We start from the raw sequence: 26,673 nt of genomic DNA on the forward strand, positions 1-26,673 counted from the left end.
CATCGTGCTGTTGCCACTCGGGGAGGGGTGCACCATCCTAACCCACTGCCTAAGAAAGGGCACAGGGAGTTTGGGGCCCAGGGTACTGGCCACTCTGCCCTCTGGGACAGATCTGCACACTCCACCCTATTGGAGTCCTGGATATCCTCCTGGCCCACCAACAGTCCCCTCACCTCAGCTCAGGGCTGTGGCATGCCCTGCACCTGGCCCAGGTACCAACATGTAGTACCTGAGAATATAATGCAGGCCTGGCAGGCCTGGCACTGCCTCATCAGACATGAAGGCCACCACCTCAGACGTTGCAACAGCGAGGACTGCTGGAATAAGTGACGGACCAGCTCTCAGACCCTGCCAGTATCAGAACCACTTCAGTGTGGCATGCCATTCCCAGTGACCCTCTGTGTCACCGACATGGTCATTGGTTCATATCACAGTGACACTAACATGTCCTGTCCACCACACCCATGTCATCAGCTCTCCTCACTGCGGCCCCTCTGCAGCAGACTTGGGTTAGGCGGGGGTGGTCACTGGTGGTGGACTTCGTTCGACAAGGGGGCCTGCCCCACAAACGAGGAACCACCCCCAGGAGAAAGCCCCACCCCATAGCGCAAGGGGCCACCCCCAAAACCAGGGGGCGGGTCAGCCGGCTGAGGTTCCACCTCCTATGTGGAAGCCCCTCGTCCGCCAGCTTCCAAGCCAGCTGCCGTTTCATCTCGTCTGGTGTCACGTGCTTTTCGGTGCTCAGCCCTCGATGACTTCGTGCAAATCCTCTCCATACCTGGGGCAGGGCGGTGACCGTAGGCCCGCCCTACCGATGCCCCCACCGCCCTACTGTCCGCCCAGGGCTTCCAGTTGCCACTGGAGGCCCGTGCCAGCCCACAGCACCTGCCCACGGCCCGCCAGACTGGCCGCCCAACGGCTCCAGCCCTCTTGGGCGGGGCCTTGGGTGGGCGTGGGAGGCCACGGGGCGCGGGCGGGGCCGACTTCTGGAAGGGCACCTCCCTAAAGCGAGGGGCAGAGCTGCCTGGGGCAGCCCTGGGAGCTTCTCCAGACTACCTAGTTGTGGTTAGTGTTGCCCCAGCCCTCAAGTCCGTCAGCCCCGCCCCGCGGAGCGTGGGGCGCAAGCGCGGCCTCGCCCACCTACTTGTGTCTGTCGGTCCCGCTTACTCCGCCCCACGCGGCCGGAAGTTCCGGTGGCGGGTCGCTGGACCGGGCCCCGAGCGAGCGGATCGCGGGCTCGGGCTGCGGGCTTGTGCTGCGGGCGTAGGACGGGCCGGGAGCGGAGTCTGGGAGCGGAGCCCAGGCTGTGCCGCGCGGCGCCATGAAGGGCAAAGAGGAGAAGGAGGGCGGCGCGCGGCTGGGCGCCGCTGGCGGAAGCCCGGAGAAGAGCCCGAGTGCGCAGGAGCTCAAGGAGCAGGGCAACCGGCTCTTCGTGGGCCGCAAGTATCCGGAGGCGGCGGCCTGCTACGGCCGCGCCATCGTGAGTGTACCTGTGCCGGGGGAGGGAACCGGCATCTGGGCCAGGGGAGGGGGTGGGGCCTGCCCGGCCACGCTCTTGTGGAACCTTCGGTGGGTTTTGGCTCCAACGGGGGAAGGGCTCTTGGGCTCCCAGGACTCAGTGATGGTTTCGTTTCAAGGATGCTGAGGCCGCGATTCTTGAACCTAGTGCTGGTTCCCGGAGAATTACGACGGGTGGGAGCTTAAGGGCCCTTGAGGCCAGCAGGGCCCGGGAGGCCCAGGTCCAAAAGCTGATCTCCACAAGTCTGGGAAACTTACCTTTACAAAACTTACTGGAGTCGAGAGGGCGCAGGCAGGCATCAGGGCCAGGACACCATCCTCCACCCATCCTCAGGGTTCAGAGGCTTTGAAGCTGTAAAATCTCTAATGTCTTTGACTTCAACCATGGACCCCAAGCCAGGACAGGGCCTGGGACAGAGGAGGCAGGTGAGTTCATTCCCTCATGCTGACTGGCCTGCCTTGGTGCCCAGACCCGGAATCCCCTGGTGGCAGTGTATTACACCAACCGGGCACTGTGCTACCTGAAGATGCAGCAGCACGAGCAGGCCCTGGCTGACTGCCGGCGTGCCCTGGAGCTGGACGGGCAGTCCGTGAAGGCACACTTCTTCCTGGGGCAGTGCCAGTTGGAGATGGAGAGCTACGATGAGGCGATTGCCAACCTGCAGCGAGGTAGGCCTACAAGCTGACTGGTTATTGGGGTACCTGGGACTAGACAGGTAGACTGGCCAGAAGGTGACCTGGAGCCTCTGTTCCCTCAGCCTACAATCTAGCTAAGGAGCAGCGGCTCAACTTTGGGGACGACATCCCCAGTGCTCTGCGCATTGCCAAAAAGAAGCGCTGGAACAGCATCGAGGAGCGGCGCATTCACCAGGAGAACGAGCTGCACTCCTACCTCACACGACTCATTGTGGCTGAGCGTGAGAGGTGGGTTGTGGTGGCAACCTCTAAGAACACCACCTCCCCCCTGCCCAAGTCACCACTTTAAGTCACGAACACAAGTGTTTATTGAAGGCCAACCCCAGGGAAACAAAGCTTGAACAAGCTTGAGGTTGGGATGGAGTCTGACTTTTCCTGGCCAGACCTGTCTCTGACCAGCTCCTGGTCAAACCTCCAGGGAACTGGAAGAGTGTCAGCGGAACCACGAGGGTGATGAGGATGATGGCCACATCCGGGCCCAGCAGGCCTGCATCGAGGCCAAGCACGTGAGGGTGCCCCAGCCCGTGTGTGGGTCTGTGTGTTTGCGTGCACGAGACATGAGGGTGTCCCTGGCTTCTGTAGGGTCTGTGACTGGGGAAGGGAGGCGGGATGTCTGGCCCATGCATGGCTGCTTGGTTCTTCGCAGGACAAGTACTTAGCAGACATGGATGAGCTCTTCTCCCAGGTAGATGAGAAGAGAAAGGTGAGTTGTCTGTTCTCTGGGCCTGGGGCCTGCAAGCAGTAGGAACTGGAGTGGTGTCCCCTTCCTGATCCCTGTCTTCACCCCATGTAATGCAGAAGCGAGATATCCCTGACTATCTGTGTGGCAAAATCAGCTTTGAGTTGATGCGGGAGCCGTGCATCACACCTAGTGGCATCACCTATGACCGAAAGGACATTGAGGAGCACCTGCAGGTGAGGGCCCATGGGCGCTGGGGGCAGGGCCCGGGCCCACCAAGCACCTTCTGATCCTGTTGTCACTGCAGCGTGTGGGCCACTTTGACCCTGTGACCCGGAGCCCTCTGACCCAGGAACAGCTCATCCCCAACCTGGCCATGAAAGAGGTCATCGATGCGTTCATCTCTGAGAATGGCTGGGTGGAGGACTACTGAGGCAGGGCAAGTGGGAGGGCCAACCATCCCACACTGCCTGGCACCCTGGCCTGGGAGAGCCTTGGGGCAGGAGCCCCCCAGCCCCTGTACACAGTTTGTGTACCTGGATCCCTGCTCTGGTGTCCCTGTCCTATCTTCCATCGGTTCTGCTGGTAGGCTATGAGCGCTCCCACCCCCTCTCCCCCCGCCCCCCCCCTTCTGGGCCGGAAATAGCAGGCTAGGGTGGTTTGGGCTGAGGCTGCTGCTGCCCCCACTGTCCCAGTAATAAAACCTGTGAGCAGTTTAGGGGTGTGTGCTGGTGTGCGATTGGGCTCGCCAGCTGCCCGCTCTGGCTAGCTGAGGAAGGTAGAGATGAAAACACTGGTGTCGAGGTTGAGTGTGGCATGCCACCATCGGTCAGGGAAATACAGAACCTGGATGGGGTGGGGCGCAGGGATTAGTAAAGGGTCCTCAGTCCAACTCAGGCTGACTCCCTCCTGCCAGCCACTGACCTCGCCAGCCTGGATGGTGCACTCCAAGGGCCGTGTAGATGGTGTCAGGGTGGGGTAGGTATCCTGGAGCCAGGCCAGAGTTGTCTTGTTGGGGTGGAACTCAGGTGTCTTCTCAGGGGGATACAGGAACCAGCGCTAGGGGCAGGAGCAGCAAGGTTACTCTTTGGGTTGTGATCACTGAGCCCCAACTCTCAGCCACCACCCTGGGCTGACCTTGCGTCCGTAGATCACTTCTGAGAAGCCAGGCCCGTGCCAGTGGAAGGGCACCCCAGAGCCGGTCCCTATGGGGTCATTTATGAGCAGCTGGTGACACAACGGAAGGTGCAATCCCCATCCCCCAAACCCCTGGGCCCTAAAAGCACCCACCTGCGATCCCAAAGCTGTAAGCAGGAGTGGTACCCAGCAGACTGAATGGGGGTGGAATGTAGTGCCGAAAGAGTGACGCCCATTCAGTGAAATTGTTGTCCCCAAAGAAGTACAGGGTATCTGCCAGGAGAGAAGACAGGAGAGTGCAGGGGTCCCAGCACCTGAGCACTCCCAAGTGCCCTTCCCGCCCTACTGCCACCAACCCAAGTCCTCACCATTGCCCAGGGAGGTAGGATCCTGGGGGTGCAGCAGCTGCTCCACATACTCCTGGAAGCGTACGTCCACTGCAGGAAAAGGGCTGGTCAGGACTGATCGATGCCGCCTCCAGGCCAGGCGGGGAGATGGGGCAGCTCACCTTTCTGGTAGGAGTAAGTATTGGCGGTGCTCAGGCGTACCACGTTGTTCCCAAATGAGGCCAGCAGCCTTTCGCGGGAACACAGAGCCCGGAACCTCTATGGGGGAGTGGGGGAAAGAGGACTTAAGGGCCTGTCCCCACAGGGGCAAAATTTGGCCAGAGGGTAACAAGCACTCACTGAATTGTCCGTCAGCCCCAGCAGAATGACAGGTCTGGAGAAGGCGTAGCTGGAAGAAAGGGTAGAATTCACGGTCGGGTCTCACCCGCTGCCGCCCCCAAGCGTTCACTCGAGGAGGAGGTCGTCGGGAAGACTCGGTGGGCGGCAGGCAAACAAAGGCATGACAGCATTGATTCAGGGTGACGGAGCACCTCGACAGGTTTTGGGGCGTGGGAGGTGTGGCAGTATGGGAGGGCTCACGTACTGCTGCATGAACTCGGCGTAGCTGAGGTCAGCCCGGCGCTCTACTGTGCAACGCTCTTCTTCCGCTACGGCCGCCGGCGCCCCGGCTCCGCGCCGCTGCCTGTGGGTACAGCCAGTCAACGACCCGGACCATCCAGCAGTGCTCCCCCACCCCCGGTTGCCCGGCGCTGCTCACCACCCTCCATCGTTCTCATTTCCGGGGCCGGGCTGGGCAGGAGCCGGCAGCATCCAGAGCACAAGCAGCAAGAGAGGACGCGCCTTCGGCGCCATGAGCCCGTGGCCGCAAGGCACGATGGGGGCTCTGTCGTCGTGGCAACAGCCCGGGCACTAGTACGACTCCCGGAAGCCGCCTCATTTGGCCCGCCTGCTAAAAGACGCGATTTCCGGAAAGCACAGCAAAGACGACGCAGATACTGGTGACTTCTGCCAGCTCTCATGGGTACACTGCCTCCCCGCCCACCAGAGTCGCCCAATGGTGAGAACTGGGCAACCTGCGGCGCTACCGACCGGGTGACAGGCAGCCTCATACTGCGGCTCCACTTCCTTTATTTGGTTCACAAGCTCCAGCCTTCTCCCTCCCGCACCGGATGAGCGGATCAGGAGTACTCGCACAGGTGGCCACAGCCAGCAGGGCAGTGGGAGCTGCCCTCCAGCCACTTCATGATGTGCTGCAGGTGCCCCCCGTGACTGCAGCCCTGGCACCACACGAACAAACCCTTAACCACGTGGTGGCAGACTGCACACATGCTGGCACATCGGTGGCACCTGTCACAGACCCAGCCACGACTGCTCATGGGCCGCTTGCAGTGGCTGCAGTTGACATGCAGGGTGGTAGAGGCCTGGTTGAGGCAGCTGATGGCACGGCTGGTACTGAGCTTGACCACCTGGTTGGACACGTTCCAGAGGCAGAAGCGCTGCAGCAGGTCGATGTAGGACGTGTACCAGTGCTCCTGGTGGTGAAGGAAGGGAGGAGGAGACAGGAGGCCGGGGTTGTGGGCACACTGAGGGGTTTCACCCCAGCGTGCTGGGTGCAAACACAGGCAGGTGTGCAGGGAGACCACCCCCACCCTATCACCAACCTGAGTCTGCTCATCGATGTCTTTGCGTACACGATCACCCAGCACGATGAGCACAGATACGGCCATCTGCACGTCACCTTGCTCAGCATAAAAGCGTAGCATGTCACACACAAGGGCGCTGAAGAAGTCAGGTGGCAGGCGGCTGTCGTAGAGTGCGTGTGAGACAGAGATAAGCGAGAAAGAGGAGTCCATAGGTGCCAGGGAGGCTACATCTGCCTCACTGCCGCTCACGTGGGGCGAGTCGGCCTTGTCCTGTAGGTGTTCAGGGCCCGGCGGCGTGTCCACAATCTCATGGCGCAGAGGGAAGGCCTCCTGGGGCAGCACGTACTCGGGCTCCTCAGCTGTGAAGCAGGGGCCAGGAAGGCAAGGTATGAGCCTCTGGTCCCCCCCCACCCCGGCTCTGCCCCTCCCAGCCCCCACTCACTGTGTGCGTGTTCTGGATCCAGCAGATACAACTCGTCCTCCTCGCCCTCTACATCGCCCAGTAGGTAATCAGCAGGCACATCACTGCCCTCGGTCTCCTCGTTATCTGCGGGGGGAGGGAGGGATTTCCACTGCCGGCTTGCTCTGGGATGCCCCAGCCCCACTCCCAGCAGTGTCCTGTGCTGCGCTCCAGCCTACCCTCATTGGTGATGAGTGTGGCTGAGGAATCGAGCAGCACCGTGTCGCTCCGTGTGTCGCCCTTGCTGCGGTCGAGCCGGGTCTCACTACCCAGTCCTTGGGCCATATCCTTCAGGTTGAAACTGGGGGCAGGGAGGGCTGATAGGTGGGTAGGCTCCAGCAGTCCCACCCTCCGAGACAGCTGCCACCAGGGATCTACCTGTTCATGAGTGGCAGGCCACAGGAGCTGCCCTTGCCCACGCTGTGGTTGAGATTGGTAGTAGACACCAGGCCAGGGCTACAGTAGATGATCCGTAGCATGGTCCATGTCTGCGCCACCTAGGGGTGGGCACCAGTCACTCACAGGGTCCTCGGTCCCTGGTGCCCCATGCAGGTCCCCCACCCTGGATGGAATCAAAACTCTCAGCGTTCAGCTGCCCCGGTGACCCAATGTCCTGACCTACCCCAGGTAGGGAACCCGAGGCCCATGGGAAAGAGAAAAAGTCCCAGCCCCCGTCCTGCAGGGCACAGAAGGAAGCAGATGTGGGAGCTGGCCAATGTAGAAATGAGTCTGGGGTCCCAGGCAGATGATGAGAGACAGAGTGGACCTTAAAAGTGAAAAGCTAGAACAGGGGGCTTAAGCCCTGTGATGCCCCACACCTGTATCCCCAGGATTGCACTGCTGTTTGCCCGGCTCTGGGGTCTTAAGCACCCTCAGTTATCAGTTATTGGGGTGGGTGAGGGTCAGCGGACTGAACTCAGGACAGGGTCTAGGTGCAACGGTTGGAAGAGCCCCTTGATCTTGCCCCCAAGGTCATGGCTCCTCAGCCTACCTCAGCCCAGCCGCACCTACCTGGTTTCGGCCCAGTTCCCGAGCCACTTTGGAATTGTGGTCACAAAGCTCGGCCAGTGGCCGGCCGGCCAGAACATAACGCTCAGCAGTGTCCACAAACCAGCTCATGCTGCCACTGCCAGGCTCCATCTCAAAGACGCTGAGGGCGCTGGAGGCAAGCCCCGCGAAGGGCTCAGCAGGGTCCAGTTTGCGCTTGAAGAAGATGGGGTGGCGCCGATCACCAGCATAGGGCTTGCGCCCAGACTCAGTGGCCACCAGGCTTTCCTTGGCGGCAAAGGCCAGGTCTCCAAAGAGACCATAACAGAGGCCCTCAGGGTTGGCACGCTCAACAGGCTGGCTGGCATCACGGAACAGGTGCTGGCACAGTGTGCTGTCCTTGGAGCCAGAGAGCAGGAAGGAGGGGTCATGTGGATGGCGCCAGGCGATGCCTGTAGTGACGTCGCGGTGCTCCTCAAACATGGCTGCAGGCACAAAGGGCCTGCGCACATCCCACACGTAGATGTTGTGGTCCACCATCATGGAGCACGTGGCCAGGTGGTGGCGGCACTCAGGCCGCCATTTGACTCTGGCCACTGAGGCGATGGTTTGCACACAGTGCACCTCCTTGGCGCGCTGCGTGGTCATGTCCCAGACTTTCACCATCTTGTCACGCCCACCTGTGGCCAGCCAGCCCCTATGGAAGACCCATGAAGCTTCAGTTTCCTCTCCTAGGATGAGATGCTTCCCCCACTCGCTGGCTCACAGGACTTGAGGCAGTGAGAGTCCCTCTGTGAGCACCACCCTTCCCGCCCTGCTGGCCCTGCCCTTAGCCCACTCCATACCTGTCCTCAGGGTGCCAGTCGCAGCAGAAGACAGGCCCATTGTGGGCCGTGAACATCCTCTCACAGCGGTCAGGGCGCCGGATATCCCAGAGCTGCACATTGCCATTCTCAAAGGTGGAGGCAAAGGTGAAGTAGTCCCGGATGCTGAACTGGACGTCCCGCACGCTCTCAGACTGGCCTGTGGGCAGGACATCAATGGGGAGAGATGAGGGGGACAGCCCACAGGGCACTCCAGGAGGGACAGTGGCCAGGAAGGGGTCCTTGGAGTGGCTGTGGACCCTCCGAGAGGAGAGGCCTCACAGACACAACAGCCTGGGGAGCAGGACACCAGACATCAAGTGGTTTCTTTTTTAAAAAATATTTTTATTTTACTTTATTTTAGAGAGAGGGGAAGCGAGGGAGGAAGAGAGGCAGAGGAATATTGATGTGACTGGCTGCCTTCTGCAAGCACCCCAACAGGGACAGAGCATGGGGCCTGCAACCCGGACATATGCCCTGACCGAGAATCGAATTGGCGACCTCTCAGTTTGCAGGACCTCACTCACCCAAGTGAGCCATGCCAGCCAGGGCCAGGCATCTGGTAGTTTCTGACACAAACTCCTGGACCTCGTTTTTCCCTGGATTCTTCCACTGATGCCAGTCCTTGCACAAAGCTGGGGCCCAGCTTCAGGACTGGGTATCAGAGCACCGGGTGAACGGGAGCCTCACTGGGCCCCCTGTCCACACTCCGCAAGGAGTTCTGAGGATCCCGAAGGAGGCAGAGATGAGGGTACCCCGCTTCTGCCCAGTCCCTCCACCTTGAGCTGGAGCTCCCGGTCAACTCAAGAGGACTGGAGGCTTTGAGGGTCCATGTTCACCCCCATAAACTGCCACACCAAGAGCCTTTGAAAGCGGTGAGCTGCTTTACCCCAGCATAGGTAGCTCAGGGTCTGTCTTAAGAGACCTCCACCCTCAATTCTCCAAGGCCTCTGCCCTGTGCTTCACTTGGTTCCATCAAGGTGGACAAGGGAGAGCTGGCTCAACACCCCTGCCAGGGAGCTGGGCCTGCTGGGAAAAGAACTATGGTGGGTATCAGGCAGTGCACCCCACCTCCTCTGCATCCCTGGGCTGAGGACCTTGGAAATCCCAGCAGACTTCCTGCAATGAGGCAGCCTGGAGCTCTGAGATAAGGGAAGAGGAAGCAGTGAAACACCATCTGCTCGACCACCCACGTTGGCTGTGGGCTTGCCAGGCTCTGCCCTCTTCCTCATCCCATTCCCAACCTCAACTCCTGCTGTTCCTTAGGGTGCATGAGAGCTGCAGCCACACTGCAGCTACTGTTCGCGCTTCAACCAGGCCAGCCTCTGTCCCTTCCCTGCTGCCCCTTGACCCTCTCTTTCAGTCTCAACTCAGCTGGTTCCTCCTCCAGGTAGACCCCTGGGAGAACATCTGAGTGCCTTTGATGCTTGCGGCACTTCTTAACCTCCTGCACAGGCCAGCCACCTTCAAAGACTCACACCTGCCTGACCTGCCTCTGAGGGCCTCACCCGAGAAGGTGCTGACAGAGTCCTTCCTGCGGAGGTCGAAGCACTTCATGAAGCCATCCTGGGAGCCACTAAGCAGCACGTGGGCCTCAGAGGGGTGGAAGCAGACTTTGTTCACTGTGCGCTTATGTTCTGTGAACAATTGGTCCTGCTTGTTGCGAGACGGCCGGCCCAGGTTCCACGTGACTACCACGCCATTGGTGGCTGCTGTGGCCAGCAGGTTCTCATCCATCTGGTGCCAGACAACATCAGCGCAGCTCAGATTGAGCGAAGGCTTGCGGCCCACACGCAGGTTCAACTTTTCCACGAACTGTTCTTCCTCAATGGCATAGATCTTGAAGATGCTGCGGCCTGCCACAACCACCTGAGCCGCATCACGGCACACACTGATGGCGTTGGCTGGCGCGTCCAGGTGGCAGTGCATAGTGTGGCCTGTCAGTGCACTGCTGCCCAGGGCTGTGGTCACTCGGGACATCTTCTCCATGGCTGCACAGGCAGTGGAGACAGGAGGAGGTCAGTGAAGGTGGCTGGCCTGGTCCCCATAAGGACAGGGGGACTGTCAGTTCAAGCCCTTCCCCCTGATTGGATACCCCCAAAACTGCTTAGACCTGGGCTAGTCAGTCAGTTTGACAGGCAAGTGCCACCACCCTGGCTAGGCGCTCAGAAGGTGCTATAGCTGCCCTGAAGCTGGTGAGTCCCAGTTGTGACTTGTGGGGAAGACCCCACCCGGTCAGTCCCAGCCCAGGCCTCCTTTCCATCCCCCCCCCCCCCCCCAGTCAAATCTACGCGGTCACTGGACCTTCAATCAGTCAATCCCGACAGAGAAGTGAGGTGGTTACCACCATCCACACAGTCGGCTGGGGTCTTCGGGGACGAAGCAGAAGGGCTAGGGAGGCCCGAAGGACAGAGGCGCAGGGGACCCTGAGGGACTTCGAGACCGAGCTGTTTAAGGGGCCTGAGGGGTCTGGCGGGACGGGAGTCAGCAGACGCCGGCGGCTCGAAGTTGCGATGGCCTGGGGCAGCAGCGGTAACACGGACAGAGGAACCGAAGAATCCTCTTCCTCCGCGAACACCCAAACCATTTAGTAAAATTGCCCGGCCGAGCCGGAACCGACGCACCGGAAACAGCCTGTCTCTTTCCCGCCCATCGTCGGAAGTGGTCCTCCTCGGGTCAGCTCCTCGCCGGAAGCCGGCGGCCGCACAGCAACAGTTCCGGGGCTGGGGCCAGGCCCGATGAAGGCGGAGGTTTGCTTCAGGGCTGAGGTAGAGGGCCTTCCCCAGTTCTGCCTCGGTGGTTGATCTTTTTTTATCGCAGTATTTATTGCCAGGGCTCATCCTTTCCCCATGGCTTTTCAGCAAGTCCATGCATCACTAAACGAGTCCCGAATCCTTCCAGTCGTCTCTATCTCCTTCCTCAACTACCCTGAAACCCCACATCAGGTTTTCCTAAAGGCTTTCCCGGGCCCCTGTTCCCCGTGATCTGAACCCCGCACAGCAGCCAGGTACTACTCTTCGACTAAGGCGCCTCATAGCTCCCCGCGACATGATGAATAAATCCCAACCCCCTGGCCTCTTCCTCTCCCCGCGTTCCCCCAGCCACAGCGCTTTCCATTACTTTTTGCTGCCAGCCAAACTCTTTCTGGCCTCGCGACCACTCGTGCTAGGCTCTCTCCTCTCCAGAACACATCTTCTCACCCTTGAGGGTTCAGCTTAAGTGTTCCGTTCTCAAAGACCTTCTCTGGCCACCTCGTCTAACGTGGCTTCTCCAATCACTGCCACTTCTACTTGCCACAACCCGTTCCTCTGTGTACTGTTATTGTCTGTTGCATAAGAATATGAGCTCCACCAGGCAGTGGTCACATCTATTTGGTCTCCACAAACTCCAGTACCTCACTGCCTGTTCACACAACCCTGTTCAAGTTACTACCCTTCTCCGTGAGCCTCCCTTTCTTTCCTGGGTGTGAGTTTTGGTCTGTCCCTGATGCACTATGTGGTCTTTTGGGACATCCCTGCTCTTCTCTTAACCTTATTTACTGCATGCATGAAACAGGGCTCTTCTTTCCTCTTCCGAAAGGGTAGGCTAGATCCTAGGTATTTTTGAGGGAATAGTAGGTGTAATGACTAGTACCTGTTTCTCCCCCTTAAGCAGGGAGCTTAGGGACCTCTGTTGTGGTAACTGCTGGGCCTCCAGTCTGGCACTGTGGCCTCCAATCCCTACCTGTTTGTTAAGAGAACCAAATTTGATGAGAGGTGCATTAGAATCCAGAGACTTAGGCCCCTCAGGGCAGAGATACCTTCCCCACCAGGGCCTGATGACCTGAAAACAACTCAGACACGTGTTTTTACAACTTTTTTAATATATATTTTTATAAACAGGTCACATGATAAAATAGCACAAGAAACACTTACCAAATATAAGGTTATATCTTCCGCATATACAGGAGAATGAGGTCGTTATGTACAATAAGAAAATGACTTTAGGGGTTGGTTGGTTTTCCTCTTTCCCCTTAATTTTTTCCTCCTACAGTCGTTGGAAATATCACAGCTTCAGCTGCATTAATACTTTGGACAAATGGACAGCTGCCACCTCCCCACTAAGGAGCTGTGGGGAGGGCTAAAGAAACTCGCTCCTGACCGCTTCAGCCCAGGAGTCTCCTGCGGGCACTCCAGGGGCAGAGAGGTCTTCAGGATGTTGAACTGTTTCTCTGCTTCGATAGCATCTCTCTCTCTCTCTCTCTCTCGTTCTCTCTCTGGAAACTGGTTACTCTCTTCCAACCAGATGGGGGGCGGGGGTGTCCCAAGATTAGATGTGGGCACTGTACCTCCTGGGGTTCAAGGTTGGGATGGAAAGGGGTCCCAGCCCCCTCCTCAGCAATTGCCAAGATGTGCCAGCATCCCCTAGGACTTCCAAGTCTTGGGATGGGGCAGAACATGGTCAGAGCCCATTTGGGCAAGCAGGTTTGGGAAGCTGGAGAGGGGGTGGGGGGTGGCTAGAAAGGAGCCCTCCCTCTTCTGGGTGCTAAGGATGTGCTGGCCACTGGAAGATTAAGTCACTGGCTGCTGATGACCCTGAGCCTTGGTCAGGGCCCACTTTACTAGCTTCTACCTGACAGAGAACTGCCCAGGGTGAAATACGATGCTGAGGGGCCTGGGGCCAGTTGGCTACAGGGGCTGCAGTGTAGGGTCCACCCAGGGTTGCTCCCAAGGCCTGTGGGCTCTTTGTGTCACTCCAGCTTGGTGTCTCTCAAGGTAGCTATACCACCTCTGTATTGCGATGGACTGGATACGTTGATTATGCCAAGGGTATTGTTACGCACTCTGCACATCTCCCAACCAAATTCAGCCCCAGTCTAGCCAGGGCCCAAGGACTTGTAGGCCTGCGGGCAGGGGTGGGGTGAGCAGGGGACTGTCTCACACAGTGGCAAGGAAGAGGGGAGATCGCTTGGGTCAGGCTGGCGTGAGGTGGAAGGGCGGGTGGGACTTGGGCTCCTCGGTGGGCCATGGCTTTGGCGGAGGCCTGTTTCCCCTTGTACCCTCTAGAGGGCTCCAGGCGCCGTGCGGTGGAAGATGAGGGCAGCCCATGGGGCTTTTCCAGGCTCCTGTGTCCTGGGGGACCCAGCCCCCCTCCACCCCCCTGGGCCCTGCCCGAGACGGGGGAACAGCCGGGAGACAGCGGGGTGTGGCAGGGAAGGCGGTAAGGACGGCTGTCTGACGGGCTTAAAGCGCCCCCCACGACCAGGCCTGGCCCCCCCTCCCTCCCAGCGGGCAGGCGAATCATGAGAGGTGGCTGCGGCGGGGCGGGTGGGCGGGCGTGCAGGGCGGGCACGAGGGACATGCACAAATCCCCGAGTGTGCGTGCGTGCGTGGGGCGGGCACCGCCCGTCGCCCCTCCCTGCCTGGGCGCGGCCAGGAGAGGATCGGGCGAAGGGCAGGGCTTTCCCTCCTTTCGCTCCGCCTCCCGCGCTAGACTAGAGGGTGCGGAGAGAGGGGGCTCGGTGGCGCCCTCGCGTCCCCGCCCAGAGCCTGGCAGGTTCCTGCGACGGGGGCGAGGAGACCCCGCGCTACTCGATGACGAGGCAGCGGGGCAGGTGCTGTGAGAAGTACTTGAAGAGTTCGGGGGTGGCCCCGGGGCAGTTAGTCAGCTCCAGTTCCTCCAGCTCCTGCAGCTGCACCAGGCCTGACAGCCCGGTTGTGGTCAGCAGTGGGCATCCTGGGAGACACGGGGGGCGGCTGAGTGGACGGGGACCGCGGAAGGGTGGGGCAGGGGCGGGCCCAGCCTGATGTGGACCTGGACCTCTTTTCTACCTAGACCTGAGACAGTGAGTCAGCTCCAGGTATGAAGCCGCACAAGCGACCTTGCAAGTTTGGCGGAGTTGGACTGTGTGTGTGTGTGTGTGGCGGGGGTGAGGGGGTGGGGGGGAGGTGTCACTGTCCAGTAGGGCAGCCAGGGGGGAGTCTCACCTGCCAGAGACAGGAGACGCAAACTCCTCATGGCCAGGAGGTGCTTCAGCCCGAAGTCCTGCACCTGGGCGGAAGGGCGGAGCGAGTTAACTATTTCTGCTGTGCCCTGTAGGAGCCCCACTCCTTGGGTCAGGCCGCTCGCTGGCCTGGAGCTGCTGGAGGGGCAGGGAGCGGGGTTCAAAACGGGGGTCCCTCAGCTCCCCAGGGAGCCAAGAGGCAGCTGGGGAGTGCCGTTGAGGGCCCTGGGGACTCCACATGCGCCCCTTACGTAGGCTGCTGGGTGCGGAGGAATCCCAGACTTCATTACAGGACCTGAGTGGGCCGGGAGCAGATCAGAGGACTGTCCGGCCACCGTCATTCCCTGCGCCCCCCACCTCCCCTACCTACCCCCCAATCTCCGGAGCATGAAGGGCCAGTACCTGGCAGCACCATCGCAGGTAGAGGCTGCGGAGGGACGACATGGTGGATAAATAGCTGAGGCCAGTGTCCGTGATGCGCACACACCTGTGGTTGCAACAGAGCAGGAACTGCCCACCTTCAAAACACCTCTCCTCGCCCCTCAACTCCAACCCCTTACTCCTTTCCCTGGAGTGCCCCTGGTGTGAACTCACCCCCCGCCTTACTCATAACAGCTCCTTCCTTTCCACAGCTCTGCCTCACACACTAGGCCAGAGTTTTGAGGGTGCCCCCTTCAATCCACTCCCTGCATCCCCACTCTACTTACAGACCTATTCACTAACCTAGGCTGCCTGCTTAACCGGTTCCCCTGGCCTCCTCCACCCCCTCCCTCCATGGCCCAGGGGTGGGGGGTGCACATACCTGTCCAGCACCAGCTCCTCCAGGCGGTGCAGGTCGCAGGCCACGTACTCCAGAGCCATGTCCGTGATGCGGGGGCACCATGAGAGGTCAAGGCTGCGTAGCTTGCGCAGGTTCTCAGCCACAAGCTCCACACCATCGTCTGTGACCTTAGAGCAGCCGGAGAGGCTGAGTGCCGTGAGGTTGGGCAGGCTGTGCACCACGTTGACCACACCATGGTTGGTGATCTCCCAGCAGGACAGCAGGCGCAGGGTGTGTGTGCTGTGGCCCTGGCGTGCAGTGAAGTAGGCCAGCGCTGTGTCCGTGACGTGGTAGGCTTGCAGGCTCAGCTCAGCCAGGTTGGGAAGCAGCTGCGAGATGGCTGCGATGGCGTCATCGGCCACGTTGATGCAGTCACTCACACTCAGCGAGGTGATGCGCGCACTCAGGCTGGACCACAGCCCCGCCTCGGTGAAGTCGTTGCATCCGGACAGCTCAAGGCGCACTACACCTTGCATCTGCTCCAGCATCACCTGTGGGCAGGCAGGTTCGGAGTCAGGAGACCTGACCTTCAAACCCACCGAGGTTCCCGGTTCCCGGGTGTGCCCCTCCCCACAGGGTGTGGTGAGGAGGGTGGGAGGTAGGGTAGAAGGAACCCAGTGTGTAAACGTACATGGAGCTGTACTCTTGGACAAGGTCACTGTATAGTGTTATCTGTTACACCTCAACCACACTCTGAAAGAGGCGGCAGGGCACAGGGGAACTGGGAACCCAGGGCCTGGCCACAGCAGGTGCCTAGAACAGTTGGTGTTGACGATTTGATGCTCACAGTCCAGGTCCTGGGGAAGGGGCTGCCTGCACCTCTGCCCTTTGCCCTGCTCCCCATTACCTGCAGTTTGCCGGCCCACCAGCATGCAGGGCCCGTGCTCAGAAGGGCCTCACACTTAATGAACTTCTTTTCTGTTGCCGTATCAGAATTCTTAGCCATCTTTGAACAAGAGACCTGCCTTTTCATTTTGGGCTGGGTTGCTCGAATTACATACCTAGTCCTGCCTCCCCCTTCCCAGAGCCACGATCCTCCTCAGGGCACCAGGTCAGCCCTCAGTTACCTTGCTTCCCGTGTGCCTGAGCTTCCTCTTGCCACCCCCACTCCCCTTCCCCTCACACCTGCCCCCCATCCCTGTCCCTTCTGAGCCAGTGAGACAGCAGCAGGACATACCTCCAGGCCAGCGTCAGTGATGGTGGAACGCTTGAGGCTCATGGCCTTGACACCCTTCTTGGACAGGGAGTAGTTGTCGATGAACTCACAGATATCCAGGTCAGAGACTCCGACCAGGCAGAAGCCCTCAAAGCCACGGGCAGCAAAGCCCTGCAGGTTCACGAACTCCTTCTCGCCACCAGGCAGCACGTTGTAGAGCTCCTTGGCATGCAGCACAGGCGTGAGGCCTGCCCAGAACTTCGGCTGGTAGAGCACGCGTCGCCAGGCCTTGCATACCTGGGCCAGCACACACTTCTCGCAGGCCGAGAAGTACCAGAAGAGGCCATTGAGGATCTTTTCATCTGTGGCCAGTGGCGGCCGCTCCACTGGGGGCCCAGGTGCTGGGGCTGAGGGTGGTCCACCAAGGGGGATCCCTGCTGTGGGGCACAGGCCCCCAGCCAGGGCAGCCCGGGGCAGTGGGGCAGCCAGGCTGGGTGGAGGGAGAGTGGGTGGGGGCAGCGGCTGGCAGGGGCGGTTCCTGGCAGCCGGCGTGCCCTTGGTGATACTAGCTGCACCCAGGCCATTGGGCTGGCCTGGTAACTTCACCAGGCCATTTCGAGGCAAGCATGGGGGCTTGGGGTCGCCGTCGACTCCGGGGCTGGACATCTTCCTCCGTCACTCTGCAGATAGGGGCCTGGAGTGAGTTCCGTGCTCTGTTTGGGAGGGCAGAGCTGGGCCCCTTTCTGTCCCTGAGAGCCCTCTCCTATGGCACTCCCAGAAGCACTTGACAAAAAAGATCTCAGTGCAAGCTCCCTCCCCTGCCCCCCTGCCAATGGAGCAGCAGCAGGACAGGCCCGGTCCCTGGTGCCTACTGTGTGCGCTGAGCTCATCCTGCTCCTGCTCACAGAGCTTGTGGCACCTAGGTACAACAGTTCCCACTTTACAGATGAGAGAACAGAGGTGGAGAGAAGCAAGACTCACCCATGACGGCTCCCTTTGCTACCCTGATGCCCACCATCAGTGCCAGCCAGGCCTACCTCCACTGCATAACTGAGGGAGAGGCTTTGGGGCAGTCTCTGGCCCTGCACTGTGGGCTGCCAGCGTGGCTCTCTGGAGTAGTTCCAGGACTCCAAGCCTCACATACCAGGCCCTAAGAATATCAGCGGCCACAGGGGGTTCTGTGGCTAAGAATCTACTCAAAGAAAGGGCGAGGCAGGTGTCTTCCCAGAGTTTACTGTGATGCCAGCACAGTGAGCCCTGGACATCTCTCTCTTTAATCCCCCACCTAACTCATTGAGGATGATGCCGTGGTGACTGTAGCCATTAACCAGATGAGGAAAGCAAGGCTGAGCCAGTGTGAATTGCTTGCTCAAGGTCATGGTCAGTGGTGGAGCAGAGGCTTGGACCAGAGCTGGCTATGGAAGGCTATGTGAAGGGAGTTCCCCCCAAGGTGGGGCTGAGACTGCCCTGGCTCCTCTTAAGCCTCCAAGGCTGTGAATGGCTGGCAGAGGGCACAGGCCACAGATGGCTCTTGAGGGAAGGGGCAGTGGGTCCGTCACAGTGCCACCCTCTGCTCCACATTTCAGATATCCTGCCCACCCCCACCAGACAGACACCCCTGAAGAGGCCGTCTGCTGTGCTCACCCCCACGGCCACACATGCTGGCTGTGAGGCCTGGGCACGGCCTTCCCTTCCAAGCCTCACTTTCCTCACACAGACACCTGGAAGTTGACACTAGCCTGTCACTGGGCCGCACGTGCCCAGGTCGTGGCCTACAATAAACACTTGGAAAGTGACGTGGACATTGCTTCCGAGCCCCATGGCCTGCCAGAGCGGACACTGACATGAGCCACCAAGGACAAGGGAGGTAAGGGGACAGTCCTACCCTGCTCTTTCCAGCACCACACCCTCCATTGTTTCCAAGCCCTGGACAGGACAACCTTTGCCAGCACAGCACATCTGGGGAGAGGGCACCGACCTGGGACATGCGGCTGTCATGCCTGCCAACCCAACCCTGGGCCCTCCCTCCCCAGAAGAGGCTCCCACAGCTGGGCCGGCCCCTCACTGCAGTTCGTGACTCCACAACGTCCGCCGGCCGCCCACTGGGGCGTCATGGGCTTCAACCTCACAGCAGCTCTGGGGGCCGGATCCGGGGCCTGAGGCTGCAAGGGGTTATGGCGAGCACAGGGGCAGGGGTGGTCTAACATGAGGGCTGCCCTAATGCCAGTACAGCAGGAGGGGGCCATCGTGGCCAGCAGTGCTTCATGGGGGAACAGGGTGAAGCCCACAACTGGCCCTCACTCCTGTGTCCAGGGGAAAGGATGTCGCGATAACTCCTTTTGAGCTGCTGAGTGCGTAGAGGTAGCCCCAGCTTGAGCACCTCCTGTGTCCATGGAACACAGCTCCATGATTTCACAGCTCAGGGCGCGCTGCCCACCCGATCTCTGTTGCTTCCCACAGACTGAGGCGCGGCCAGCTCGGGCCTCAGCGCACAGCACCATGGACAGCGCCCCTGCGGCGGCTGTGCGCGTACTCCGAGGTGAGGCCCAGCCGCCTCCACCGTGGACAGCAGCTGGTGGTGTGGTGTGGAGGGGATGGATCCCGCAAACCCAGCCTAGCAGGGTGGGGCCCTGGAGGGGGAAGGAGGGGAGGTGGAATGGAAAGGAAAGAAGCTGCCCCGCGCTCGTCTAAGATCCCAAGGAGGCGGCGGAGGCGGCACCAGGGGAGAAATAACTCAAGAGCAGATTTAGGCTGAAAATGCTCCTAGCCATGTGTGTTCACGTGGAGCTCCTGAGATGGGTGGGGGATGCACGTGGATGCCCCAGCAAGAGTGAGGCAGCCTTCCTGTCCCCAACCGGAGCTCACATTGTACACTCCCGTCCACAGTCCCATCACCACCCTCCAGGGCTCAAGTCTGAGCTGGTGAAAATAAACTTGCCCCTGGGTGAAAGCCCATGAGAAGGAGGGGCCTAGCCCAGATGACCCTCAGCAGTCTGGGGGGAGTGTCTGAGACCAGTCTGCCCCTCATCCCACACCCCCACCCCTGGGCAGACGGTACTGTCCTGCCTGTCAGTCAGCCCTCCCTACAAAGGCAGCTCCGCTGCTGCTCCTCAGCCTTGCCCACGGCCCTTCCTGGTGGGTTCCAACTGCTCCTCACAATCTAGCCTCATTGACCCAGCCTGAGACTCCCCTACTCTGTAGCTCAAAGTCGATCACAGCCACACGTTGGCCCAGGGGTCAGAGCTTTGGGAGAAAGGTGAGCTCATGCGTGGTCAGAGGTGGGTCTCCCTGTCAGTTAAGCAAGCTGTTCCTAGGGGGCCGGGACCAGGGTCCCTCTGCCTGGCCCAAGCCCCAGCCACCTAGCCAGATGGGTTGCAGGCACCTACCTTCCTGGTACCTGTGACTACACCTAATGGGGCCTGGAGGATCTGCTTGGAGTTTCCTGCCAGGAAGGGGTAGGGGCAGCTTCCAGTCTGCTGGTGCCTGCCTCCCCCTTTAGGGATAAATACCAGGAGCTAATGCTGGGAAACGAGGCTTTTTGAAAAGGTGGCCACACGTGCACTGTTATTAGCTTCAGCCCCGGTGGGTTGCTCCTCTCAGTGCGTAGTAGAATTCCAGGGAGGTCCTGGGAGCTTAGGGCCCCTGGGCTCACCCCAGGGCAAGGAGGGGGATGGCGGCCACTACTTTGGCTGTCTTGTCCCAATCAGCCTGAGCCAGAGCTGGGTCAGGGTGCAACGTGGGAGAGCCTCTGTGCGTCCCCAGCAGACTCACGGTAAAGTATGGGGCCGGTGGGCTCAGGGAGCATGGTGGGGGCCTGGGGGCTCCTGAGAGGACTCTAGAACTTTGTGACTTCCAGGCTGCCAGTCTGCAGAGAGCCATGCTGGGGCCTCAAAAGGAGCTGCCTCTTTTGCAAGTCCTCACTAGGCCCTCAGACCCAGCAAGTCTACCTTACAGCCTCACCTAACACCTCCCCAGCCTCCTGTCCTGCATTCCCCCTCCCCTCCCCATGGTCCTCCTGCTTGCTCAGTAGGCCTCTGTGCCCCTGAACCCTACCTGCTCCTTCTCCTCCATTCTTTGCTATAAGCACCACCCCTGCCTCCCCCCGGGGGAACCCCCCCCCCCCCCGCCCAGCACTGAGAAAGACCTCTAGCGTCTCAGTCATCAGCTGTGCTATAATCACTGTATACCTGCTGGCTTTTCCCCTCGCAGGGGCTCCTTCAGGACAGATGGCACCGTGGCTTAGGGACCTCCCAGTGTTTCGTGAGTGAATGAATGAATGAGAGAGATGGCAGTCCAGTCGGCAGGGTCATGCAGAAGGCCCATGAGGCTTGATGGAGGACAGGTTAGAGTAGGAGCAGGGCCGTTAGTGGGGAGCTGCAGCTCAATTCATTAATACTGGTTATGACAGAGGCCAGTGGCCGCAGGGGAAGGAGGCCACTGGGACTGGGTTTGTGTCAGAGCCTTTGAGAAGGCCCCTGGGGCCTGGGGCAGGCCTTGCAGTTACTCAGATGCCTGGGAAGAGGACAGCTCAAGTCTCCTTTTTGGCTGAGACACCCATTGGAGCTGCAGTGTTAAGGAAGCCGGCTGTCTGTCCCCCATAATCTGGCCAGACCCAAGGAGAAGGGGACGGGCACCACCGGAGGGAGGGAAGCTAGCAATCCTTGTCTTCCCAGCACCACGCCCTCACTGCTGGTCGGAGCCCTTCGCACACCGCCTGACCACGGGGGGGAAATCAGGGCTCAGAGAGTGAATTTTTAGAAGTTGCACAAAGCTGGGATTTGACCCCAAGATCCCCATCTGTCTGACTCCCAAAGTGCAAGCCAAGCATACCGGTCCGGAGGGCAACCAAGGGCCCTGGCTGGCCTGTCCCTGGCTAGGTACACCCCCGGTGGCCTCCTTTCTCTGCCCTGCGCTGCTCTTCTGTCCCTGTGCCTTCCCCGTTTGGGACCCTGGGGCTGGTGCTCTCCCACTATTGTCCCTTGCACACCCCTGCTCTCCTTCCAGGGGCTGCAAGCTGCGCGTCCACCACTGGGACACTCTTCTTTTACACTGTTCATTCCAAAGAAACCCTTCACCCCTCGTGACCCCCACCTCAGAAGACCCTTCCTCCGTCCCTGATAACCCCCCTGTGACACAGCCTGCCCTGAACACCGTGTGACCCGGCCCCTGCAAAGCCTGCACTGACTGGCTCTCCCTGCCCGCTGAGGAGCCAGGAAAGCTCACGCAGACCGATCTGTGGTAGAAGCCCCAAATGCTGGGGTGACAACCAGAGCAGCCTGGGATTGGGGGCATGGTGCGGACTGACACGCTCCATGACAAGCCCGTGACTCAGGCATAGTCACATCCCTGCCACTCTGCACATGTCCTACCAGCAGCGCTCTCCTCCCACCCCCAGCTTGGAGATGCTGCTGGGGTGCAGGCTGCTCCACCCATGCACCAGGGACTCTGGGAAGGGAGCACATGGCCCCGGGACCGGGGTTCATGCTCCAACAGCCTTTTGGCCAAACTCAGGGCAGCTCAGCCATGTGAGACTGGGTGCCTTGGGGGGTGGAGGTTGGGTTCCAGGCCTCATCTCAGGCCCTCTACTCTGAAGAACCTGATCCCCCCAGGGCCCAGGCCTGGGGTGTCTAGTGCTTGCTGCTTGGGCAGCTGCCTCCATCCCTCCCCCTCTTCCCTGCCAAGTGGCGAAAGGTGGTCCAAGCCCACCCTCTGGGCCTGGTCTGATTGAAGCCAAAGTCCGCTGGTGGGGAATGTTCTGGGCCACCCACTCACCCCACAGACCTTCCTTCTCTGTCACCTCCACTCCTCCCCCATGCCCGCCTCTGAGACGCATGTCACAAAACAGGGGCTGCGGGCAGTAGAGCAGACCGGCCCAGAAGCCCCTTCCCCTACCTCTGGCTGAGATGTCTCCCTGGCTTTCAGCAGTGCAGGCCTTCCTGGGCCTGGGCCCAGCTGTTTCGAGGGCGCCAGGTCCCCCAACCTCAGGTCCACTTGTTTTCTTCTCATCAGTGGGAGATAGGACTCGCTCACGTGCCCTGGAAGTGGGTGTGAGCCGGAGGGTGGCACCTCTCCCATGAGCCTTCCCAGTGTGGGAGGTGCTCATAGGCTTGGCCCAAGGTGAGGCGTGGTTGAGGTGGGGGGAGCAGGCACTGGGGCCTGAACAGCCCGCCCTGCACTGCCCATGTTTACAATGGGGGCATGGCTCCCCCCCACCCGGGACAGCTTGGGCCTAGCCCTGTGGTCACCTCCTGTTGAGGCAGCAGGTCTCCATTGGGCTACTGCCCTGGCCTGTGGGACCCCAAACCAGACCAGGCCTTCTGTGCCCAGGCTGCTGTCCGGCGGCCTTCATAAAGGAAAACTCTGGTGGAATAAGGGGCCCTGTGCCCACCTGGCACCAGGGAGGCCTAAGCTGACTCTGGTTACTGGACCCTAGGAGGTGGCTGGTGTGGGGAGGGACGTGATAGAGGGGGCAGGTGAGGTGGCATCCACCATCTGCTCTCTCCCTGGAGGGAAGGCCTCCTATGCAGAGGCAGGGAGGGGCTGGAGGAGTGGCCACTGGGCCGTGGGCTCCCTAAGGCTCCAACAGCCAGGACTTCTCTCCTTCTGGAGTGATTGATGTGCCATTTTCCCCACCCACTCCAACTCCAGGAGGACAGGACCCCTCCCCAACAAGTCTCAGGGTATCCACTTCCCCTTGTGAGGCCCTCCAGCTTTGGCCATGGCCTGACCCCTCCTCCAGAACCAGTCATGTGCCCAGCCCCCTCCTGTCCCCTCCTTGTCCTACTGTGGCAGCTCCATACAGGGCCAGGTGTCCAGGGGACAGACAGGCTCTCCCGCTAAGGTTCCCACCAAAGTGTAACACCACTCTCATAGGCCCAGGGGCTGAGGCAGGGAGCACGGCTCAGCAGTGGTCCAGGACCTCACCTAGCCAGGCCATCAGGGGGCCTGCAATTCCACTGCCACGGGACATGGTCAGATGGCACTGACCTATAGTCTACGTCCAGTTGCTACGGGGAGTGGGCCTCCACCAGGCCCTCCATCGGGGTAAGGGGGCTGTGGGAAGGCCTGGCAGGGCCGGACGCCCAGCGGCCACAGTCAGGGAAGGGGCTGCGGTTACGTAAGCCCCCGGGGGCGGCAGAGGCGCTGTCTCAAGCCCCCTCCCCATCCTTTCATTGTGGTCGCCTCCGTGGAGTAGCCTGGCCCCTCCCCACCCCGTAGCCTGTCCGGGAGCACACACCTTACCTCGGCCCGGGCTCCTGGCTCTTGCCACGCTGTTTGCCGGGCGTCCTCCCGTCATGGGGAGCCCAGCATGGGCGCTGGCGAAGCGGGAAGGCGGCGGAGGTGCTGGCCTGGCCAGCAGGGCCCGGCCGCACCCCGCGCCCGGTGCCCTGGCCTGGCCGGCCACCTCGGCCGCACCCCGAGAGGAGCTCCCCGGTGGGAGAGGATCGGCCACCCCAAGCCTCCCACCGGGGAGGCTGAGGCTGTGCCCGGATAAATAAGGCCGCTTTGCAGGGAGCCAGGCGGGCGCCTTCTCCCTCCCCTCGCCCTCCTCCCCCCCGCTCCTCCTCCACCCTCCTCCCTACGCTCCTCCGCGCCCCGCGGCCCCCCGCCCGGCCCTACGCGCCGCGCCCTCGCGCGCTCCCGGTGCAGGGAGCCAATCCGGGTTGGGGAGCCCGGGAGGAGCAACGAAGATGCCGAGCCCCGCCCCGCCCCGCTCGCGCATCGCGCGCTCTCGCCGCGGCGCCCACTGGCACGCGCCAGTTCCGGCACGTACCCCGCCCCCACCTTCGCCGCGGGCGCCCTCACAATAACAAACCCGGGCACGCGGCTGCGCGGGGACGGGAGGGAAGGGCAAGAGGAGGGCAAGAGAGGAAGGGAGGCGAGGGGAGGGCAGGGCGCGCGGCCGGAGAGCGAGCTTGGAGCCAGCCCTGCCAGCGCGGAGCGGTGGGGACCCCTAATCCTGAGGTGCAGACTCAAGCCCTTCAGCACTGGCGGTTGGCTTCGAACTGCGCGGTGGGTCCTACGGTGCTCAGGGCCGGCCCATGCGTCCTTACCCTTGGCTGCCACCTGCAGGGACGAGAAGGGCCTGACCCTTCCCACACCTCCTGCAGAGTGGGCGGTAGACCCTTTTCAAGGCCCTGGCATGTGCACACCTGCTGGGCGTCAGGCCCGGGAACACCCCTTAGTGGGAGAAACACATCCGCAGAGCTGAGAAACAAGTGACCAGCAGATCATTTCTGAGTGATTTATTTTGAGTGCAACGAAAGTTGAAGAGGGCCACGTGATGGTAGGGCTCCTGAGGACAGGGCACTTGAGCTGAGACCCCAAAGGTGAAATAGCGAAGTGGTACAGGAACGGATATGAAAGTGCAGAGGCCTTAAGGAGCCCGGCAAGCTCCCTCCGGAATAGACTGGAGGCGGGGGCGGCGCCTGCTTTGTAAGGACCAGGCTGAGAGAGAAGGCAGAGGAGGTGGGATGTGGCAAGTAGGTGTGGAGGGCTGTCTGGGCCATCTTGCCAGGCCTCCCAGCAGACTTGGGGAGGAGGATGGAAGCTAATAGTGCCCATCCTGAGGTCTCTTGGGAGCAGAGACAGGGAAGGGGCCAGATGTGAGGAGAGCAGAATAGGGTCTTCGCATCAGGGAAAGAGCCTCAGGGCTGGGAAAGAGGCCCCCAGAGAGGGGTTCTTCACAGAACTGAAGCCAGCTGGTGTTTGGTGTTCGCAATGTTGTAACGGGAAGCAGGGCCCAGCGAAGATGGGGGTGGCAGCAGGGGAAGCCAGGCTGGCCGGACCTTGGCTGATTTGGGGGCTGGTGCTGCTCTTGCTGCGTGCGGAACGCCGGCTTTGGCGAAGACGGCTGTGCGGTGTGGCAGGGACTGAGGAGTCAGTCTGGTCCTTGTGCTCACAGGAGTCGGAGGAGGAAGCGTGGCGTGGGCAGGCAGGGTGGGATGCGTGAGGACATTTGGGGTGACTAAAAGAGAGTTATCCAACCCATCTACTACCTCCGGGGTGCGAGTCTGGCAGCTGGCCTTCCAGCTCAGCCTCTACCCCACGTGCACGGGCGCGGGCTGGCATGGGCTCGGAGGTGCACGTTGTCCCGCCTGGCGGGTGGGGTTTAAATAAATGCTTGGGGAAGGGTGGCTCTTGCCCCTGAGCAGGTGTCAGAGCCTCAGGCAGAGAGCAAGCTGTGTCCCCAAAGGGGCCTGAGAAGTCCTCCTGTCTTGGAAAAATCTGAGCGAAGAGCAGCTACTCAGAGGGGTAGGAAGTATGCTGCAGAAGGCCTGCCTCCTGGACACCTGTGCATGGCTTGCCTTCTGCCTCTGTCACCCTCCCTGTGCCAAGTGTCCCTCTTCTCCATGGCTGATGGCCGCTTCCTCCCCACTGGTCTAACCCTGCTGTCCCCTACCTCTTCTCCCCATGGTGCAGAGGGATCACTTTATAGCGCACATGTGGTCCCCCTCCTCCCGAGTCTCTGTCCTGAAGACTGCCAAGCCCGAGTCTCCAGAACTGCAGCCCCCAGCCTTGCCCCTTATTCTTGGAGCTTCTGCCACATGGCCTTCCTCCAGGGCAGGAGGGTACTAAGTGCCTCACCTACCGCATGAACTCACCTGGAGCACCCTTCCCTTGTCTCGATGCCTGGGCATGGAGTCTCCCCAGTATAGGCTGCGGGGGGAATTCCAGCTCTGGAATCAGGGGGAATGAGGACTGAAGGCTCTTGGCCTGTCCTGCCCTTAGGCATTGGGACTAAGGGAGAGGGAGCCACTGTCACTTCAGGGAATGGGGACGCTCTTAATAGGGGTCACGCCTCATGGCTCTCGAGGCCTGGGGCAGTGGCCCCGAAACCCCCCCCCCCCGAGCCTCCTCACAGGAGGTCATCTGGCCGTTCCTTGGGGGTTCTGGGGTGGTACGTGTGCCCTGGAGCCACCCTCCCAGGCCCAAATAATCTCTCCCTGAGTGGGGCCTAGGCAAGTATTCCCCCCTCGGAAATGGGTCTGGGGTCTCAGGGGTGCCCTGAAGATCCCAGCACGGCGCACGTGGTGAGAGCCTCATGCCTGACAGCAATTAGGATATCTCTGAAGCCTCCTACTAGGCAGCCAAGAGATGGACACTGGGCCCTCACTGCTCAGGCCCTGCCCAGAGGCAGGGGCCCTTAGAGTGCCTGGGGAAGGGCCCCTGTGGGGCGGGCAGGCCTCAGACATGTCTGGCTGTCCTCCACACGCCACAGCCAGAATGGACACCCACAAGAATGAGAAGCTCTCGGCCTGGGGTGGCCGTGGTGGCCCTGGGTGGACGATGGCAAGTGGTGGGTCTCTGCTGCTTTCTAGCTTCTGTTCCCTGTCTTCTACCCCTCTCCTCCTGGGACCCAGGTCCCACCTACCAGGGGAAG

The 26,673-nt window shown here is 60.8% G+C and overlaps 4 protein-coding genes across 13 annotated transcripts; 1 reads left to right on the forward strand and 3 right to left on the reverse strand.

Annotated features, from left to right (window-relative positions):
- Positions 1-1,161: 1,161 nt before the first annotated feature.
- Positions 1,162-3,611, forward strand: STUB1 (STIP1 homology and U-box containing protein 1). Of its 3 annotated transcripts, none has more exons than XM_045189692.3 (8): positions 1,162-1,480; positions 1,915-1,944; positions 2,046-2,187; positions 2,277-2,442; positions 2,633-2,720; positions 2,861-2,917; positions 3,013-3,129; positions 3,201-3,611. In XM_045189692.3, the coding sequence occupies exons 1-8, from the start codon at positions 1,322-1,324 to the stop codon at positions 3,324-3,326; spliced, it is 885 nt and encodes a 294-aa protein (XP_045045627.1). In that variant the 5' UTR covers positions 1,162-1,321; the 3' UTR covers positions 3,327-3,611. The 3 variants fall into 3 exon arrangements, with proteins under 3 accessions (XP_045045627.1, XP_024408911.1, XP_053783570.1); XM_053927595.1 differs by having other exon boundaries at positions 1,348-1,480; positions 1,853-1,944; XM_024553143.3 differs by lacking the exon at positions 1,915-1,944 and having other exon boundaries at positions 1,165-1,480; positions 1,989-2,187.
- On the reverse strand, positions 3,602-5,267 carry JMJD8 (jumonji domain containing 8). Of its 2 annotated transcripts, XM_024553145.3 has the most exons (9): positions 5,135-5,267; positions 4,961-5,059; positions 4,717-4,765; positions 4,539-4,635; positions 4,399-4,467; positions 4,184-4,303; positions 4,031-4,098; positions 3,818-3,952; positions 3,602-3,739 (listed from the first exon to the last, which is right to left on the reverse strand). In XM_024553145.3, the coding sequence occupies exons 1-9, from the start codon at positions 5,227-5,229 to the stop codon at positions 3,659-3,661; spliced, it is 813 nt and encodes a 270-aa protein (XP_024408913.1). In that variant the 5' UTR covers positions 5,230-5,267; the 3' UTR covers positions 3,602-3,658. The 2 variants fall into 2 exon arrangements, with proteins under 2 accessions (XP_024408913.1, XP_053783573.1); XM_053927598.1 differs by having other exon boundaries at positions 3,659-3,952.
- Positions 5,268-5,555: 288 nt separating this feature from the next.
- On the reverse strand, positions 5,556-10,972 carry WDR24 (WD repeat domain 24). Of its 3 annotated transcripts, none has more exons than XM_024553141.4 (9): positions 10,635-10,972; positions 9,839-10,321; positions 8,313-8,490; positions 7,492-8,164; positions 6,859-6,977; positions 6,660-6,781; positions 6,463-6,567; positions 6,039-6,379; positions 5,556-5,909 (listed from the first exon to the last, which is right to left on the reverse strand). In XM_024553141.4, the coding sequence occupies exons 2-9, from the start codon at positions 10,317-10,319 to the stop codon at positions 5,556-5,558; spliced, it is 2,373 nt and encodes a 790-aa protein (XP_024408909.1). In that variant the 5' UTR covers positions 10,320-10,321; positions 10,635-10,972. The 3 variants fall into 3 exon arrangements, with proteins under 3 accessions (XP_024408909.1, XP_024408908.3, XP_053783556.1); XM_024553140.3 differs by having other exon boundaries at positions 10,675-10,971; XM_053927581.2 differs by lacking the exons at positions 9,839-10,321; positions 10,635-10,972 and adding an exon at positions 8,858-9,696.
- Positions 10,973-12,174: 1,202 nt separating this feature from the next.
- On the reverse strand, positions 12,175-23,836 carry FBXL16 (F-box and leucine rich repeat protein 16). Of its 5 annotated transcripts, XM_045189694.3 has the most exons (8): positions 23,532-23,836; positions 22,182-22,324; positions 20,477-20,616; positions 16,311-16,969; positions 15,116-15,624; positions 14,716-14,800; positions 14,297-14,360; positions 12,175-14,045 (listed from the first exon to the last, which is right to left on the reverse strand). In XM_045189694.3, exons 4-8 carry the CDS (start codon positions 16,953-16,955, stop codon positions 13,897-13,899), a joined length of 1,452 nt encoding a protein of 483 aa, XP_045045629.1. In that variant the 5' UTR covers positions 16,956-16,969; positions 20,477-20,616; positions 22,182-22,324; positions 23,532-23,836; the 3' UTR covers positions 12,175-13,896. The 5 variants fall into 5 exon arrangements, with proteins under 5 accessions (XP_045045629.1, XP_024408914.1, XP_045045628.1 ...); XM_024553146.4 differs by lacking the exon at positions 20,477-20,616; XM_045189693.3 differs by lacking the exon at positions 20,477-20,616 and having other exon boundaries at positions 23,527-23,836.
- Between the last annotated feature and the right edge of the window lie 2,837 nt (positions 23,837-26,673).

The sequence above is a fragment of the Desmodus rotundus genome, chromosome 1, assembly GCF_022682495.2.
Source record: "Desmodus rotundus isolate HL8 chromosome 1, HLdesRot8A.1, whole genome shotgun sequence".
In the NCBI taxonomy this organism is placed as follows: Eukaryota; Metazoa; Chordata; class Mammalia; order Chiroptera; family Phyllostomidae; genus Desmodus; species Desmodus rotundus.